The 18,726-nt window shown below is 49.2% G+C and overlaps 1 protein-coding gene across 2 annotated transcripts in view; it reads left to right on the top strand.

Moving 5' to 3' along the window:
• Positions 1 to 14,569: 14,569 nt before the first annotated feature.
• LOC119973915 (inter-alpha-trypsin inhibitor heavy chain H3-like) overlaps positions 14,570 to 18,726 on the top strand; it is a 64,108-nt gene continuing 59,951 nt past the window's right edge. For both annotated transcript variants that reach the window (XM_038812534.1, XM_038812535.1), the window contains exons 1-2: positions 14,570 to 14,690; positions 18,128 to 18,157. In XM_038812534.1, coding sequence (XP_038668462.1) covers positions 14,601 to 14,690; positions 18,128 to 18,157 — 120 coding nt within the window. In that variant the 5' untranslated portion in view covers positions 14,570 to 14,600. The remainder of the gene's footprint in view (positions 14,691 to 18,127; positions 18,158 to 18,726) is intronic.

Consider the following 18,726-nt stretch of genomic DNA (forward strand, 5'->3'; position numbering starts at 1 on the left):
TTGAGAAACTTAATAGCTTCCTGTTTCTATGTTCCTGTCATTTGTTGGGTTGCTGTATTTTCATGTAAGTAAGCTGTGTGTTAGAAATAAAGCTGGGTAATCAGGGCATGAATTATAATGGAGCAATGTAACATTTGGCAATCACTCGCTAACGAGTATGATTGTCCACCTAAGAAACTCCAAGCTACTGGCCATGAGTTCTGTGGGTTCTTGCATAGCTGATGAGCCCGATCCCAGAGCTGAATCCTTGACTGCACACTTGGCAGGTGTTTCCAGGAGGTGGGATCAGCCCTTGGACTAGATCACTGTTATTCCTTTCTCCGGCTCCTTTTCCAAGCCTCCTCTAGCTGTCGAGTGTCCTTGAAGAATTGCGTCCCTTCAATCGGGTTCCTTCAAGTAGGTCTCTTCTGAGCAAAGGTCTTCCAGGAGTTGGCTTCTATGTTGCATTTTTTGAGGTAAGCCTTCAGGGTGTCTTTGAAGTGCTGAATTTGACCTCTTATTCAGAAGCCTTGCTTGAGTTGGGCAAAGAAGATTGATTTGGCAGTGGGGACTCTGGCATCCTAAGCACATGGCTGGCCCAGCGGAGTTGGTTTCGGATGATTATGGCCTCAATGCTGGTGCTCTTGGCACCTTCAAGGACACTGACACCTCCCAGCTGATGCGGAGAATCCATTTTGGACAGCGATGATAGTACATCTTCAGAAAAATGGAGACTACATAGTCCAAGTTTCTGAGCCATAAATGAATTGGGAGGATGACCCCCTTGTACACTAGAATCTTGGTGTCAGCATGGATGTCAAGGTCGTCAAAGACTCTTCTGAAGGAGGCGCTCATGGATTGGATAAGATGTTGAATTTCCACATTCACAATGCTGAATCTCCACGTTGATGTCAGCTTTAGAGGAGCGGTGGTACGGGAAATGTTCCAGTTTCTCCATTGATCCTGATGGAGGGAGAATCCAAATCTTGCCCTGGGGTGGGTTAGTAAAGGATGGGTTTTCTTGAGGCTGAGACTGATTCTTTGGCATGCTTCCACAAAGATGTCAAGCATGACTCGGAAATGCTCTTCTGAGAGATGGAGATGGCAATGTCACCCGCACGCTGGAAGTTCCACGATGATGTCAGTGCTGTTTTCTTTGCTTTTAACCAGTTGGGGTTGAAAGGTTTTCCGTTCATCCTGTAGACAATGTCCACTCCACTGGGAAGCTTGCTTTTGACAAGGTGAAGGATGATGGCAATGAAAATGGAGAAGAGGGTGCAAGTGATGACACGTCCCTGCCTAATACCAGTCTTGATTTCGAAGGGTTCTGTCATATTTCCATCGATACGACTGTTGCCGACACCTTGTGGAGGAGTTGGAGGATGTTGATGGATTTTCTCTGGAAACCAACCTTTGACAAGACCTTTCCCTGGTCAGGTCGATGAAGGTCATGTAGAGTGGTTGATGTTGCTCCTAACATTTCTCTGTAGTTCCGAGCAGTGAAAATCATGTCCCTTGTTTCACAATTTGGTTGGAAGCCACACTGACTTTCTGGAAGGATTTCTTGGGCGAAGGTGACTACCGCAGATTTGGGGGATGATGTTTCTGACGCTGGAGAATAGGGCAATTCCTCGGTAGTTCCCACAGTCTGCTTTGTTTCCTTTCTTGAGGATGATGGTGATGACAGCATCCCTGAGGTCGGAAGGAACTTCTTCCCTGTCCCAGATTTTCAGCAACAGTTTATGGTGCGCTCTGCTCCATGTTTGAAAAATCTCTTCTGGGATCCTGTCCACTACTGTGGATTTTCCATTCTTCATAGCGACTTTGACTTTGTGTACACTTGGCAGGAGTCCAAGATAATCTTTGATGGGGAATTGGGTACTTTCTCAAACACGTCCTCATCTATGGTTGCATCATGACTTTTGTTCTCTCCATCGAAGGACGATGCTTTCTCTATCTCTCAAATTCTGCCCTTACTCTGCACCGGTTTGAGGTTTAGGGTATTGGATCCACATTGAATCTTGTGGCACTGAAGAACCCCTGGGAGTTATGCTTGATTTCACTAGATCTTCTTTGTACCTCTGCTTTGGCTAATTGCTGAGCTCTTTTTGCCTTGCTGGTTCTGTGATTTTGCCTGGAACGGAAAGCTTTCCTCTCTTGTCAATGCGATCTTGGATGGTGTGGTCATTCTCATTGAACCAATCTTGGTGTTTCCTGGTCTTGCAGTCGATGGTTTCCTCACAGCTTGAGATAATAGCTGTCTTCAGCTCTTTCCAGTTTTCCTCCACTCCATTAGAATGGACACTTTGGAGATTTTGGAGAAGATATTGGTGAAAGTTCATCATCATGCTTGGCTCTTCACTCAACGTTGATATTTTTTCTGAGCGGTTTCTTCATTTTCTGCTGCTTATGGTGGAGTTTGATGGACATAGAGGAGCAGATGAGCCGGTAGTCTATTCAACAGTCATCTGCACTAGTCATCGGTTTCATAATGAGGTTTTTTTGGATTGGACTGTAATGGATTGGAGGATGACAAACTGATCATGTGCCAGTGCTTTGATTTTGGATGTCTCCAGGAAGTCTTGAAATTGTCTTTTAGGTGGAACAGTGTAGTGTGTTAGTGATGATAAGCTGGTGGGCCGTGCATTTGGTGAACAGGGGAATCCCATTGGAGTTCCCAACTCCTTCCTTTTCAATGGTTCCTTTCCAGATTTGGGAGTCCTTTCCAACGCTCGCATTGAAGTCCCCAAGGAGGATGATCTTATCTTCCTTGGGCGTATTGGAGAGTATGGTGTCCAGGGTGAAGAAGCCGTTACTGGATTCCTCATTGTCATCAAGGATTGGAGCATCGGCACGCACGACCGTTGCCTGCGGGTTCTTGGCAAGTTGTCAATGGAGTGTCATTAGGCGCTTGTTAATGCAGACAGTGACATCTGAGTCGGTTGACGAGTTTGTTCTTGATGGCGAAACCAATTCCATGCATCCTGAGCTGATCCTCGGGTTTTGCTCTCCAGTAGAAGGTCACTGCCATATTCCCTCAACTTCTCTTCACCTGCTCTTCGAGTCTCTTGCAGGGCAGCAATGTCATTGTTGAAGTGCCTGAGTTGACAGGCAACACGGGCTGTTCTCCGTTCCGCTCAATTGTTTTGCTCGTTATCCATACATTCTATGTTCTGAAATTCAGTTTAACTTTGATTTTCTGACGACAGGTAGACGATCCTGCTAGATCCGGTTTGCCATGCATGTTGGGGATGGAACAGACTATTTTTAGGAAACCTTTTCTGGCACTTTCCCCATGCTGGGTGAGCAAAGTGGATCCTCACTAGGGCTGCTCAGCCATGAAGAAAGCTCTGGAACATTCTCCAGTTCCTATTCCAAGAGCGACGCTACTGAATCAAATTCGTAGAATCATAAAATCCCTAGAATGCAGTAGGAGGCCATGTCGGCCCATCAAGTCTGCACCAGCTCTCTGAAACAGCACCCTACCGAGGCCCAAACCCCGCTTAGGGCCAATGTAACATAGCCAATCCCCCTAACCTACATAACTTTGGGCTATGGGAGGAAACTGGAGCATCCAGAGGAAACCCACACAGACAAGGGGAGAAAGTGAAAACTCCACACACACAGTCACCCGAGGTCAGAATCGAACACCGGTCCTTGGCAGCAGTGCTAATCACTGATCCAGCGTATCGCTCACATGCTGGCCTGAAGCTACGGACTTCCACTTCTCACGGTCTTGCCACCGCAGGGCTGGTCTGTGTGGGGGTTATGCTGGTTTCATTTAGAGGTACCTGGTGGAGGTCATAACATGGGTATGCCTTTTTGCACACCTGCAGACACGGTCCTTGTCGGAGGGTAGGTCCAGTTCCAGTGGAAAGGGAACCTTGACAACTGAGTATCTTCTCATTCTGCAGTCTTCATCCGCCATTGCAGCAGTTGATACCATATGTGTATCTTTCGCTTGATCCACTGTTGAGGACTTGTTTTGGATTGTGCTTTATCAAGTTCCTCCCCTCCAACCGTACCGTCATGGGTGATTCTGACAGAATCTTCAGACTCCCAACAGCATTGCTCTTGTGATCAATGGAACGTTCAAGCCTCCACCACGGAAGATGGCAAGCCAAAGGAGAAATATAATATAGCATAGGTGAAAATTATTTAAAGGATTTATAGATGGAGTCTGCATTGAAGTCTGCAAAAGAAAGAATCTGGGGGTTGGAGTACATTAGGCTAGTACATAATGGAAAAGAAATTGAGGCACAATCAAGAGATTTGTAGTTATAACCAATTTGCAACTGTGGAGAATTGGAGCTGAGCTAGGGTAGAATGGTTAAAGCAAAATGGGGTGGCATTCTGTGAAAGTGTCCAGGATAGTTTCTGGAATTTCAAATGAGCAGACATTCAGCATTTTTCTGCCAATTGTTAACTCTGTTAATGAATTTATTAAAATAGCGCCCAGTGGCAAATGCCCAAATGTGGTAACTCCTTTCATCCACTAGATGGCAGTATCATGTAGCTACTTAATGCATCTTAAGGAAGAGGGGTGTTTATAATAATAATAATCTTTATTATTGTCACAAGTAGGCTTATTAGTCCCCAAGTCTACACACTCCGGCACCTGCTTGGGTTCAGAATTCAGAATGTCCAATTTGCATAACGTAGAGTCATAGAATAATTTATGGCATAGCAGGAGGCCATTCAGCCAATCAAATCCATGCCGACTCCCTGCAAAATAATCCAGACAGTCCCAAACTCCACTCAATCCCCGTAGCTCTGAAAGTTATTTTCTTCATGTCTGCATTGGTCAACCTGACTGAGCCTTTGGTTTTGTTGAACGGCAAGAATCCAGTTCTGGAACTAGCTTTTCAGAGGCAAGAGCTAAGTTACTTGGAAGCAAGCAGAAAAATGAGTGGAGCTTTCAAAATGGTTGTAAAGCTTTTATTGAGTTCATGGTTGGAAAGAAACATTGCATGAGCTCTCAAATTCTCTTATTAAAACAATTATCTCTATTTTTAAAAATAAATTAATTTGTTTAAAGCAGTGGTGGACAACCTGCAGTCCGGGGGCCCAACTGGGTTCCCAGCATGGCCCACGAGACAGTTTATTGACCGTTGCCCACGCACAGGGTTGCAACATTCCACTGATTTCCGTTCATGTAGGTTTTTTTCCACCAGTATTACTGAAGTGATATGCACGTAAAGCAAGGCCAAGTGAAGTGAGGTGCATGATGATTGCTCACAACATTGACCGTGAGAGCCGTGCGCTCCCTTTGTGTACAAAGTGTAAATATTTATTTATTTTTGCCATTTGAAGTTGACGGTAGTTCCATTAATATATAAATGATTAAGCATTTTCTATAACTCGTTATGAAATATTCAGCATTTACTAAGCATGTTTAATCTAATTCATGGGGTCATGATTTGTGAACAAGCCCGATTTCAATCTTGTGGCCCATTGAGATGAAGGAGGTGATGAGCCATCAATTGCACGTGAGACGAGTTGCTGTACAAAAGTTAGGCTTTAATAAGCTAGAACTTAGCCCTGCGGTCGACTACAATAAATGGACGACCGCCGGGCGTTCTGACTATTTATACCTCGGTATGGAGGCGTGGTTAACTTAGCCTCTCGATCAATCGGAGAGCCGTCACATGACTGGTCTCAACCAATCGGTCGAGAGGCACATGACCGACCAGGGCCAATGGTAAGCCGGTGTTCTGCACCAATGGCAGACAGCTATGCAAATCATACGACCACAGGAGGGTCACACATGTGGCCCACCCACTCACCTGGGTTTGCCCATCACTGGTTTAAAGCCGATTGCTGCGATTTACCCCAATCTGAATTTTTCTCCTCTGTGCTAGTGACCCTTTCCCCAGCTGTCAAATGAAAATTCTGGCAGGAAGCCAGGTCCAGCAAGCCGCTACATTTTCCAATTTCTCTGCTGATCCAAAGAAGTTTCCGGGAGAAGGGTGTTAGTAATCACTGGTAACATCCAGTAATCATTGGATGAAGAGAGAGAGGGACATGTTGTGCATACTCCTTCCTCTATATAGACCTAACAATAAAATCATGAAGGCCTTGGAGTCAGCTCTCATCTAGACTTCCTCCCCTAAATCTCTTCCCACTCTTCAGATGCTGTAGTAAAATTCCAGTTGCAATACAACTATTATCAGAACATTCTAGTGTGATGGATGTGGGATAGATGTTCTCTTGTTTAATTTATCTAGGTGTGTTCTGACAAAAGCAGCTTTGCTGTGTGTAAGCTGCATCTCGAATGGTGGAGAGGACCCAGAAGAAATAGTCCGTTGGGCCTTTCTGCACTACAAGAACAGAAAGTACCAGCTCCATTGATCCCCACTTGGAATGTAGGTGGAGCTCAACCTCAGTTTTGATTTCATGGAGGAAAGTTGGAAGATTCACCGTATCTTGCAGCTAGTGGAAGAAATCTGCAACGGTTTTCACGGAATGTTGTGGCGGAAATCAACCAAGGGAGTTAGTTTGGAAAGCTGTGGGATGACATTTGTTTTTTTTTTGTTTTTTTAAATGCATTTTATTCAACTTGTATCAAAATAGGTTACAGCAAAAAAACATCCCGGGAAACATTCTTTTGATTTTATTTATTATTGTCACGTATTAGTATGTAGTGAAAAGTATTGTTTCTTGCATGCTGTACAAACAATGCATACCGTACATAGGAAAGGAAGGAGAGACTGCAGGATATAATGTTACAGTTATAGCAAGGTGTAGAAAAAAGATCAACTTAATACGAGGTAGGTCCATTCAAAAGTCTGATGGCAGTAGGGAAGAAGCTACACATCAACTATACAGTTTGTACAGATTTGTCTACTTTCCCACCCCCCTGCGACGAACAGCTCCTCAAACGCGGTCACAAACATCCCCCATCTTTTCTCAAACTCCTGTGCTGAGCCTTTTAACTCATCCTTTATCTTCTCTAACCATAAGTCATACAGGGGCAGCACGGTAGCATGGTGGTTAGCATAAATGCTTCACAGCTCCAGGGTCCCAGGTTCGATTCCCGGCTGGGTCACTGTCTGTGCGGAGTCTGCACGTCCTCCCCGTGTGTGCGTGGGTTTCCTCCGGGTGCTCCGGTTTCCTCCCACAGTCCAAAGATGTGCGAGTTAGGTGGATTGGCCATGCTAAAATTGCCCGTAGTGTCCTAAAAAGTAAGGTTAAGGGGGGGGGGGGAGTTGTTGGGTTACGGGTATAGGGTGGATACGTGGGTTTGAATAGGGTGATCATTGCTCGGCACAACATCGAGGGCCGAAGGGCCTGTTCTGTGCTGTACTGTTCTATGTTCTAGGTCACCCAACCATGCTGCTACCCCCGATGGCGATGCCGACTGCCACGCCAGCAAAATTCGTCGCCGTGCAATCAGAGAGGCGAAAGCCAAGATATCGGCCTTCCTCCTCTCCATGAACTCCGGTTTCTCTGAAACCCCAAATATCGCCATCAAATGGTCCGGGTCCACTCCCTCCTCTACTATCCTGGCTAAGACCATGAACACTCCCGCCCAGAAACTTCTCAATGTTTCACAACCCCAAAACACGTGAGCATGATTCGCTGGTCCCTGCCCACACCTCTCACACTCATCTGCTTCCCCCTGAAAGAATGCATTCATTCTCACCCTGTGCACCACCTTAAACTGTATCAGGCTCATCCTTGCACAAGAAGAGGTCCCGTTTACCCTTCGCAGTGCCTCACTCCATACTCCCCAATTGATCTCCATTCCCAACTCTGCTTCCCATTTCTCCTTGATCTTCACCACCCGCTCGCCTCCCTGCTCCCCCAGCCACTTATATATATATATCCCCAATTCTTCCCTTCCCTCCCACATCCAGAAGCAGCAGTCACTCCAGCAGGGTGTATCCCAGCAATCTAGGGAACCCTTTCTAGACCTTTCGTGCAAAGTCCCTAAACTGTAGATACCTGAACTCACTATCCCTCGGCAGCTGTACCCTCCCCCTTAGCTCCTCCAGACTAGCGAACCCTTCCTCCAAATACAAATTCCTCACCTTGACTAGCCCCACTTCCCTCCACCTCCTGATTACACTAACTATCCATCCCTTCCGGCTCAAACCCATTATTCTCGCACAGCGGCGTTAGCACCGACATCCCTTCCACCCTAAAATGCCTCCTCAGCTGATTCCATATCTTCACCGTGGACTGCACCACTGGGCTCCCTGAATACCTACTCGGAGCCATTGGCAATGCTGCCGTCATCATAGCCCTCAAACTAGACCCCTTACAAGATTCCTCCTCCATCCTAACCCACTCTACCCAGCGCCGGCCCTAGGGTTGCTGGCGCCCCGGGCAAGCTGAACTTCGGCGCCGAGGGGGGGGCGGGGCCGAGGGGGGGCGGGGCCGAGGGGGGAGGGCGGGGGGGCGGACCCGAGGGGGGGCGGGGGGGCGGACCAGTGGGGGGCGGACCAGGGGGGGGCGGACCGAGGCGGGGGCGGACCGAGGGGGGATGGGGGGGGGCGGACCGAGGGGGGGAGCGGACCGAGCGGGGGGGGGGGTCGGACCAGGGGGGGGGCAGACCGAGGGGGGGGGCGGACCGAGGGTGGGGGCGGACAGAGAGGGGGAGCGGACCGAGCGGGGGGGGGGGCGGACCAGGGGGGGGCAGACCGAGGGGGGGGCGGACGGAGCGGGGGGGCGGACCGAGGGGGGGGCAGCCCACCACCACCGCACCTTAGCCACATTCGGCGCCCAATAATAATGAAGCAAGTTTGGCAACGTCAACCACCCCCCCTGCTGCCTCTGCCTCTGTAGCCGGGTCCTCCCCACCCTCAGCACCTTCCCCGCCCATACAAAGCCAGAGATGATTGTGTCCACTTTCTGAAAAAAGGCCTTTGGTATAAAGATCGGGAGAGCCTGAAAGATAAACAAGAACCTCGGCAGAATATTCATTTTCACCACTTGGACCCTCCCCGCCAACGTTAAGTGCAGTGTATCCTACCTCTTAAGATCCTCCCTGACCTCCTCCACCAGCTTCATTAAGTTCCACTTATGGAGCCCCGTCCATTACCTCGCTACCTGAATCCCCAAGTACCTAAACCTATCCCTCGCTACTGTAAATGGCATCCCCCCTAAATTAGCCCGCTGTGCCAGCTCATTCACCGGGAATTCCTCGCTTTTCCCAACATTCAGCTTGCATCCCGAGAACCATCCAAACCTCCCCAACAGGCCCATAATCCTTCCCATACTCTCCAACGGATCCGAAACATACAGCAAGAGGTCATCGGCATAGAGCGACACCCGATGCTCTCTCTGTCCCCTCATTATCCTCTGCCACTCTGCTGACCCCCCTGAGAGCCATCGCCAATGGCGCTATGGCCTGCACCAACAGCAGCGGCGACAGCGGGCACCCCTGCCTCGTACCCCTGTCTCGTACCCCTGTGTAAGTCAAAGCTTTGTGAGCTCATATCATTCGTCCTCACCCTCGCTCTTGGTGCCACATACAGCAATCGCATCCATGCCACAAATCTCAGCCCAAACCCAAACCTTCCTAAAACTTCGAACAAGTATCGCCACTCCGCCCAATCAAATGCTTTCTCCGCGTCCATGGACACCACCACCTCCGGTATCAGAGCTCTCGACAGATTCATCACCACATTCAACAGCCGTCTTATATTACTCACGAACTGCCTGCCCTTCACGAGGCCTGTTTGATCTTTTGCAACCACCCCCGGGGCACAATCCTCCATCCTCCCCACCAACAACTTAGGCAATACTTTCACATCTGTGTTCAATAGTGATATGGTTCTATGCGACCCACATTCCACTGGATCGTTCCCTTTTTTGGGGATTAGTGTGATTACTGCCTGCTTCATCATCTCCGGCAACTCCCCCTTCTCCAGTGCTTCATTAAACGCATCCAACAGATGTGGTGCCAGGTCCACCGCAAATTCCTTATAAAATTCTGCCGGGTACCCATCCGGCCCAGGGGCCTTCCCGACTTCATACCCCTGATACTATCCAGCACCTCCCTCAGCCCCAGGGAGTCCTCCAACGCCTGCCTCTGTGCTTCCTCCACCTGGGGAAATACCAGCTCGTCCAGAAACCACCCTGTGTCCCCTCCTCTCCTCCTGGGTCTGCCTCATAAAGTCCCTGGTAATACTCTCTAAATGCCTCATTTACCTTCCCTGGCTCTGACACCACATCCCCAGCCCCAGTCTGGATCTTCAATATTTCCCTGGACACAGCCTGCCTCCGCAGCTGGTGCGCCAGCATGCGGCTCGCCTTCTCCCCATACTCGTTTTGCACCCCCCTTGCCCTATGCAGTTGCCCTACCGCCCTCCCCATTGTCAGCCTGTCAAATTGCCCCTGCAACGTTTTCCTCTTCGCCAATCCCTCCACGGTGGGCAGTCTCGAATATACCCTGTCCACCTCCACTATCTCGCTCACTAGACGGTCATGTTCTGCCCTCCTTGGATTCGCACGAACAGTAAATGAGATAATTTCTCCCCGGGCCACTGCCTTCAGTGCTTCCCAAAAAATGCCCGCCGATACCTCCCCATTCTGATTGAACTCCACATAATCCCTAATCGCCAACCGCACCTTATCACAAAAACCTCCATCCGCCAACAACCCCGAGTCAAACCTCCATCCCGGCCTCTGCTCGTGTCCCATACTGAACCGAATATCCAGCCAGTGGGGTGCATGGTCCAAGATAACTACCCCTGCATACTCTGCCCCCTCCACCCCAACCAAAATCTCCCGACTCACTACAAAGTAATCAATCCTCGAATACACCTTTATAGACGTGTGAAAAGAAGGAATACTCCCTTCCCCCTCGGTTCTGAAAGCGCCATAGATCCACCATACTCATCCTCTCCATAAACCCCCCCAGCTCCCTTGCCATTTGAACCCTTCCCATCGACATGGGGCTCGATTTATCCACCCTCGGCTCCAAGACACAGTTAAAATCTCCTCCCGTGTTCAACTAGTACGTGGCCAAATCCAGGTTTGCTGCCAGCAACCCCCTCATAAAACCCACATCATCCCAATTTGGGGCAAAGACATTTACTAACACTACCGGTGCCCCTTCCAAAACCCCACTCACAATCACATATCTCCCACTGGATCCCTCACCTCCTTCACACTTACGTGTCTTTTGCTCATTAAAATCGCCACTCCCCGAGTGAAAAACCTGCCTGACCCACCCCTTCCTTAACCTAACCTGGTCCTTCACACGGAGGTGGGTCTCCTGCAAAAAGACCACCCCCGCTTTCAAGCTCCTGAGGTGCGCGAACACACGCGACCTTTTAACCGGCCCATTCAGTCCCCGGACGTTCCACGTTACCTACATTACCGGAGGCTTGAGCCTCCAATCCCCTCTACCATCCGTCATCTTCCCCACTTAACTCCTGCCCCTTTAATTCCACTCTGTACCTAGCCCATCCCAGATGGCCCCTTTCTTCGCCCTTGACAATGTCATCTCTCACCCCCTGCCGCGTCGCAGAAACTACCCCCCCCCCCCCGCTTTTCCCCTTCCCCTTCTTCCCCCCCACTTCCCCTTTCCCCCCTCCCCCTGGCCACCCCCCTTGGCCTTCCCCCCCACCACCTCACTTCCGTTCACCGGCATAACCAGCTAGCGCGGCTGCCCCTGCCCAAAGGCACATCCTAATGCCCTCCCCCTCCTTCTCCCCCCCCCCACCCCCTCCACTCCTCAGATCAAAGAAGAAGGCCTCATGCTGACCTTCCCCTCCCCCACCCAAACAAGGACTTCTCCTTCTCCAGGTAGCCTTCTCCAAAAGCAAACAAACAGATGTTTAACACAAACAGTCCCATAAAACAGGAGAGGGGATGGGAACATCCATCCCCACATAAACTTTTCACCCTGACAACTCCTTACAATCTCAACATTGAACAGAAACCCCTCTCCCACAAAAAAAGGCGAAAATCCCCCAATCCCTACACCCACTTCAAACACGCTCCCAACCATTACATAGTGCCAGCACCCCGGTTCCCAAGCATTGTCCACTCAGTTCTCCCCCAATTTATGCTCCTTAATGAAGTCTTCAGCCGCTTCTGGGGTCTTGAAATAATACTCCCGGCCTCCGAACATCACCCATAATTTTGCCGGGCAGAGCACCACAAACCTGATCTGCCGCCAGCACAGCACTGCCTTGGCCTTGTTGAAACCTGCCCACCATTTTGCCAACTCAACTCCAATGTCCTGATAAATCCGTACATTATTTCCCTCCCAATCGCAGCTACGCTTCTCCCTGGCCCACCGTAGAATTTTCTCTTTCTCCACAAAATTTATGGAGTCTCACGATGACCGCCCGTGTCGGCTCCCCAGCTCTAGGCTTTTGCCTCAGAGACCTATGCGCTCGGTCCACTTCAGGTGCCTTATCTAGCACCCCTTCTGCCACGAGTCCTGCCAGCGTCCTCGAGACGTACCTCGTGGCACTCACACCTTCCACTCCAGGCCCACTATTCACAGGTTCTGTCTTCTCGAGGTATTCTCCTGCTGTTCAACCTTTGCCTTCAGCGTTTTACAAAGGTCTCCTAGGAGCCCCTCCTCTGCCTCCAGAGCCACCACACGATCGCTGTGGTCCGAGATCGCTCCTTCAATCTCCCGAATCTGTGACCCCTGCACCTCCAAACACCTCTCCATCCACTCCAAAGTACGTTTCAGGGGTGCCACAGCTTCTGCAATGGCCTTTGCATGATCCTCATGCATTTCTTTCCTCTGTTTATGGAATTCCTCCTTGATAAAAGTCATCAGTTCCTGTACCTGGGGCCTTACAGCTTGCCCCGCTCCTGCCTACATGCTGGAAGAGACTGTCTGTGAAGCACAAGATTGTTTAAACTTTCCAGCTAAACCTCTCTCAGTTTTCTGCCGGGTCCGGTGATCAGAAGACATACCATTCCAGGGATAAACTACTCCTCTAAGCCTTTTCATAAAAATTCCACCCGGATATGATTTAAAAAGAGCCCTTTTCTGTGACTTTGAACAGGATCAGCCCTTTATGTGACCAATTACTCCACGGTCACAAGCGGAAGTCAGGGGATGACATTTGTGTGTCTGATGGTAACTCAAACTAGGAACTAAGGCATCTACAATTGTGAAGTCTCTAAGGAAAAGGTGCAGGTTCACGTGACCTTAAAAACTAATGGAAGGATCCCCATCGAATTTTACCCCAGAGGATAGCTGAGTGAATTAAAATGAATTCTGGAGAGCTGTGGCATATTTTTGGATTTAATCAAGGAAGAATGAATGAATTTTCAAGATTTTGTAAGCGAACACGTGGGTGGTTGAAAAGTAGAACTGAGTTTATAGCAGAAATTTTTAGAAGCTCTAATGTTAGGTTTGTGGTGTGTGCTCTGTTTAATTTCTCTATATATAATTTCTTCATTTAAAAATGCAAAATCTTATGGGGTAGTTCTGTTGGTAATTGCTAGGTGTTCGTAATTATTTTTTAAATGTTAAGGGTCCTGAAAGGATTGTTATAGTACATGTCCGTAAACAAAAAATTTCAGATTTCAGGCTTTCAGATGTGGGGTTGTACACTCCAGTTGGATGTATTTCTGTAGGATTTATTACAAGTTTCCCACCTTCAACAGGCCTATATTGTCAAAAAGCCAATTTTACTACTTCCAATATTTTGATAATTAATAAACAAACGTATTCAAAGGATGTGATCAAAACAACTAATTTTCCCTTGGGCTGCTTATACTTGTGTCCAAGAAATTAATCCTCAGTTGCTGTTGACTCCAGACGAATCTAGGCAGCCCTAGTTAGTTGAAGAAGCAAATGTCTTTGCCTATTGCAATGTTTGTGACAAATCTCTCCACAACACCGCAACGTGTAGCTTAAAGTACTTGCCGTTATATTTTATTTGTTTCATATATTTATTCTCCCCTCTCCATATTCTGTGCTTACAGAATTATTTTCCTGCTTTAGAAAATATTCAAATATCTTCCGACAGGGCAGCACGGTGGCCTAGTGGTTAGCACAACCGCCTCACGGCTCTGAGGTCCAAGGTTCGATCCCGGCTCTGGGTCACTGTCCGTGTGGAGTTTGCACATTCTCCCCGTGTCTGCGGGGTTTCGCCCCCCACAACCCAAAAATAGGCAGCGTAGGTGGATGGGCCACGCTAAATTGCCCCTTAATTGGAAAAAATAATTGGGTAATCTACATTTATTTTTAAAAATCCTACACAAGTCCTACGATAGAAATAAAAGTTATTGTTGTCAATTATTAGGAAACTTCTGTGAAGTTACTTTGATTACTGTGTATTAACAGTTAAACAAACTTTTCAACCCACCGCCGCACATTGCTAACTCACACAGTTCTCTTTGATAAGTGAAATTTCACATTGCATCATAATTATTTTTAGTATGCATGAACATGTACGCATAGATTTTTCAAAAGAGCCTCTGTGCTACTTTTTAAATCCATTCTCCAGTTAGTCTAATGAACCACAAAAATGAACATTAACAAAAAAATCAAGGTACTGAAGGTCAATATGAAAAACATGTTGTTTGTCTTTAAATCTGTTGAGTTTGTTTTGATGGTCAATATGTACCATTATTAACAGAGGTTTAAATAAAGCAATTCGCCTGCGGGGACAGATCTACTCTTTTTCAAAATGAGACCAATGTTAGTCCACTTTTTGCTACTTTCTCTGCCGACATTGATATCAGCTGATTTCATAATCGCAGAATCAGAGGACCATGGGGTAAGGTACAACACATGTTCAAAATTTAGTTATTTTGGATATATTTTTAAAATTATGATTAACGTATTTTTTTGTTTTTTAATTAACATGGTAAGTTGCATTTGAAAGCCACTCATTAAACCGTCAACCATTAAAAATGGTATGTTTAAATCATTGAAAGCAAATCCCCTCTGGATTTCTTTGAATTTAGTAATTTAATCCTACAAATCCTTAAATGTCGTCTGATTCATAAGACATGCTATGGGCGGGATTCTTCATTTCTGAGACTAAGTGTTGACGTCAACACAGAATTTGTGGACTTTCACGCAGGAAAACAGGCGACACACCTGGACCAATTCACTGGCGCCACGTGGAACACAATCGATTCTAATGAGAAAGGGTGCCAGATTTGCTGATTTTACGATTCACACTCACAGGCTGACAAGCTGCAGCCACATATACACACTTAACTCCCCACACACGCCACCCCAGCCAACAAGATGGTAGTGGGGAGAGCAGCCCCGAGGTTTACCGATGCCGAACTCAAGACCCTCTTGGACACAGTGGAGAAGTGGCAGATGACCTTGTACCCTGGCCCGGGAAGGAGGCTGCCAGCTGCCGCCGTTCACTGTGCCTGGGCGGAGGTGGCAGAGGCCGTGAGCACCTTGGGCAACGCCGTCTGGACTGGCCAACATTGCCGAAAAAACTGCACAACCTCCTCAGGGTGACCAGGGTGAGTAGGCAGCACTGTGCCCCTAACAGTGACCCACATCCCACACACCTGTAACCCTACCCTCTACCCGGAGGATGGCCAAACCCCCACCCTGCCCCACAGACCGGTACCCTGCCCTGGCCACTGGGGCCACCAGCTACCGAACCCCTGAGCTGCCTGTGACAGACTGTCTGGTCGTTTTCTGACCCCCCTCACCCCGGAGAAGGCTGCGCACAACTGCCGGGAGAATGAGGAAGACAGGAAGGGGACCGCCGAACCTGTTGCCCCTCACTGTGGCCGAGCAGAAGGCCCTGGACATGGTCAGTGACCTGGAGGAACGGGATGCCGCTGAGGTGGAGCTCGTCCATGGGCGAGGACGTGAGACCCGGCTTGTGGTTCCCTGTGACACGTGCGCAAACCCTCCACCGCCCACACCTGCATACCACCCTCACCCCCACACCACCCTCACACCAACACCATCACCCCTCACCTCCATCCACATGCCCACCCTCACTCCCGCCAGCCTGCAGTCTAATCATGCGTTTTGTCTTGTGTCTTGCAAGACCTGCTGGTGATGGGTCAGGTCCATCTGGCGTCCCCCGCCCCCAGCCAGTGCCACAGCTGGGGCCTCCCCGTGAGCCGAGCACTGACACTGACAGCAACTTGGACATCAGCTCTCCATCGATTCTCAGGAGACCCCGGAGCTCGGCTCGGAGGATGACCCAGATTTCCCATCCAACACCCTCCACCATCCCAGAGACACTCACTTCAGATGAGCATGTTAGTGAAGAGGCTCCTGGGACACTATCTGGTGCAGACCGCACAGTTGACGTGGTACAGCAGTGGAGGGAGGAGCACCCAAGGGAGCAGACGGTCAGAGGGCAGGCTGACCGCAGGGACTAGCTGCCGTCTAGATTGTTTCTCGAGCTTCTGCAACGAAAAGTCCCATCCATAGTGGCGATGCAGTCGCAGAGCCAGGGACGACATGGGGGGGGGGTACCTGCAGATGTAGTTTGGAGGAATCCATCCGCTTGCAGGAGCAGGAAGTAGTGCTGACAATGCGTGCCATCCAGGCCAACACCGCACGGGTGGCATCCATGGTGGAGACTTTTGGGGCGACGGTTTTGGCTATGGATCAGCATGTCCAAGGCCTGAGAAATCCTGTGCGAGTGCTGGCCAAGGCCCAGGACAGGGTTGCCCCATCACAGGCGACCATGCCCCAGAGCCACCTGGAAATTGCAGTGGCCCTCCTGAGCGTGTCCCAGTCACAGCAGGCCATGGCCGGGAATGTCAGCGGCATTGCCCAGGTGCTGGACAACATGGCACAAACACAGAGGGAGGTGGTCCAGTCCCAGGGGGAGATGGCACAGTCACTGGCTGATGTGACACAAAACCAGAAGGTGATGGCACAGTCACAGCGCGATATGGCACAATCCCAGACGGAGATGTCCACTCGCTGTGCTCCATGACCGAGAGCGTGCGGATTCTGGTCGAGATCAGAGTGGCAGGATTGGCAGCGCCAGGTGGCGAGGGAGCCTCAGGGGAAAGCTCCCCTCGCACCCCCGATCCATGGAGTAGCCTGAGGTCATCTGGCATCCCGAGGGAGGAGGAGGTGATGGGCCCTGTGCCGGTGACTCCCACAGGGAAGGTGCCGGAACACTGCATCACCTTGGACTCACCCCCCCCCCCCCCCACCTCATGTCCCTGGCACATCTGGTGGGCAGCGGGAAGAATGGGGCGGTACCACGCCATCTAGAGCAGCAGGCGAGTCCATCCAGGCCCGGTCGACCCAGAAGACACCCGCCAACCCAGATCGCATGCCACAAATCACAGCTAGTTCCCCCCCCCACCCCCCCCCCCCCCCACCCCTGGAGGCGATCAGAGCGTCCCGTGCATGTTGGCCCTGGAGCACACGTCGTTCGAGGCTCCCCCAGCCCACCCAGCCTGGCCAGTGTCCATCATGGCAGCCTGCAGTCGTTCCTCTCTGTGCCTTACCTCCTCTCTCCCTCAGCAGCCATGAAGCCGGTGTCATGATTTTTAAAAGCACACGTGAACTGCGTGGTCAGGAACTCGGCCCATCGGAGATGGAGAATCACAGAGGATAAAGTGTCGGGCCCGCTAATGGTATGCAAACGGTGTCTGCTGTATGTGGGTTCAGGAACGCGTTGACGCCGCTGTCGAGGTGACGGAGAATTGCAATTTGGCATCAAATCTGCACCCTCCGTGACTTCTGTCATTGGACCTGTTCTCTTCCCAATCGCCATTCCCGATTTTGCCGTTGGCCAACAGAGAATCCCACCCATGGAATCTCGCTATTACAATCTCAGTGTCACAAACACCTCATCGTTAGAAACCCTTTTTTCCATTGACTGGTGAAGCCCCATTCCAGGAACACCAATACTTAAATATTGATGAAAACAAACTGCCTTGTTGATCCCATTGTGTTTGTTGTAATCAGGGTTGACCATTTTAATACCTTTTATTATTTGCAGTGCTGTTTGCCAGAGAATAACATTAAACCTTTGGGAGTAACTTCAGATGTTGTTTATTGAGATTGATCACAGAGTCATATCTGAATCATTAATTCGCTATGTCTTTAGCTAAGTTACTAATTGGCTTTTCTCATGTTTTACATTCAACTGCTATCTCCTTGTTAGTGACGCACTACCAAAAATGTTTTTCCTCTCAAAAGCCAATGTACTTATACATTCACTAAAAATCATGTTCTTTTTATTTTTGATAATAGAAAAGAATTACAAGAGGACTGAAATACAAAGTAGGTATTGTTTACCAGGTCTTTTAAACTGGCAATGTAATTTGTGCTGTAAGCAGTTAATTTTGTTTGACCCTAACATACCTTAGAACCTCCAGTTTCTTTTTTCTGCAAAATGTCTTATTAAATCCTTCTTCCCTGTCTCCTCCAGCCTCACCTCCTACAGCAGGTGTGAAGAACTCATGGATTTTGATATCACTAACAGAAACACCATGCGATCATCTACCCCTCTCCCCCTCCCTCACATACCCCTCTACTACTGGGTCAAACTTCCTCTCTAAGGTTCCCCTCTGCCCTCGTCCTGAACTCAAGTTTCCTTTCTTTTTCCTCTCATGCCCTCACCAAGATTATCTTGTCCATGAGACCCACCTCCTGCTCGCTCTACTCTTTTGCCACTAAAACGTTGACCACCAAATTTCCCATTCTTGCTCCCACGTTCGCGAATATTTTTATGGGTTCCTTCCCTTCACGTTCTGTCCCTGCCTCCTCCAAGTCCAATCACCCCTCTCAAAAAACCTTGAACTCTCCATCCCTGAAAACTATCACTCCCTATCTCATCTCCCTTTCCTCTC

Source organism: Scyliorhinus canicula, chromosome 11 (genome assembly GCF_902713615.1).
Source record: "Scyliorhinus canicula chromosome 11, sScyCan1.1, whole genome shotgun sequence".
NCBI classification, from domain to species: Eukaryota; Metazoa; Chordata; class Chondrichthyes; order Carcharhiniformes; family Scyliorhinidae; genus Scyliorhinus; species Scyliorhinus canicula.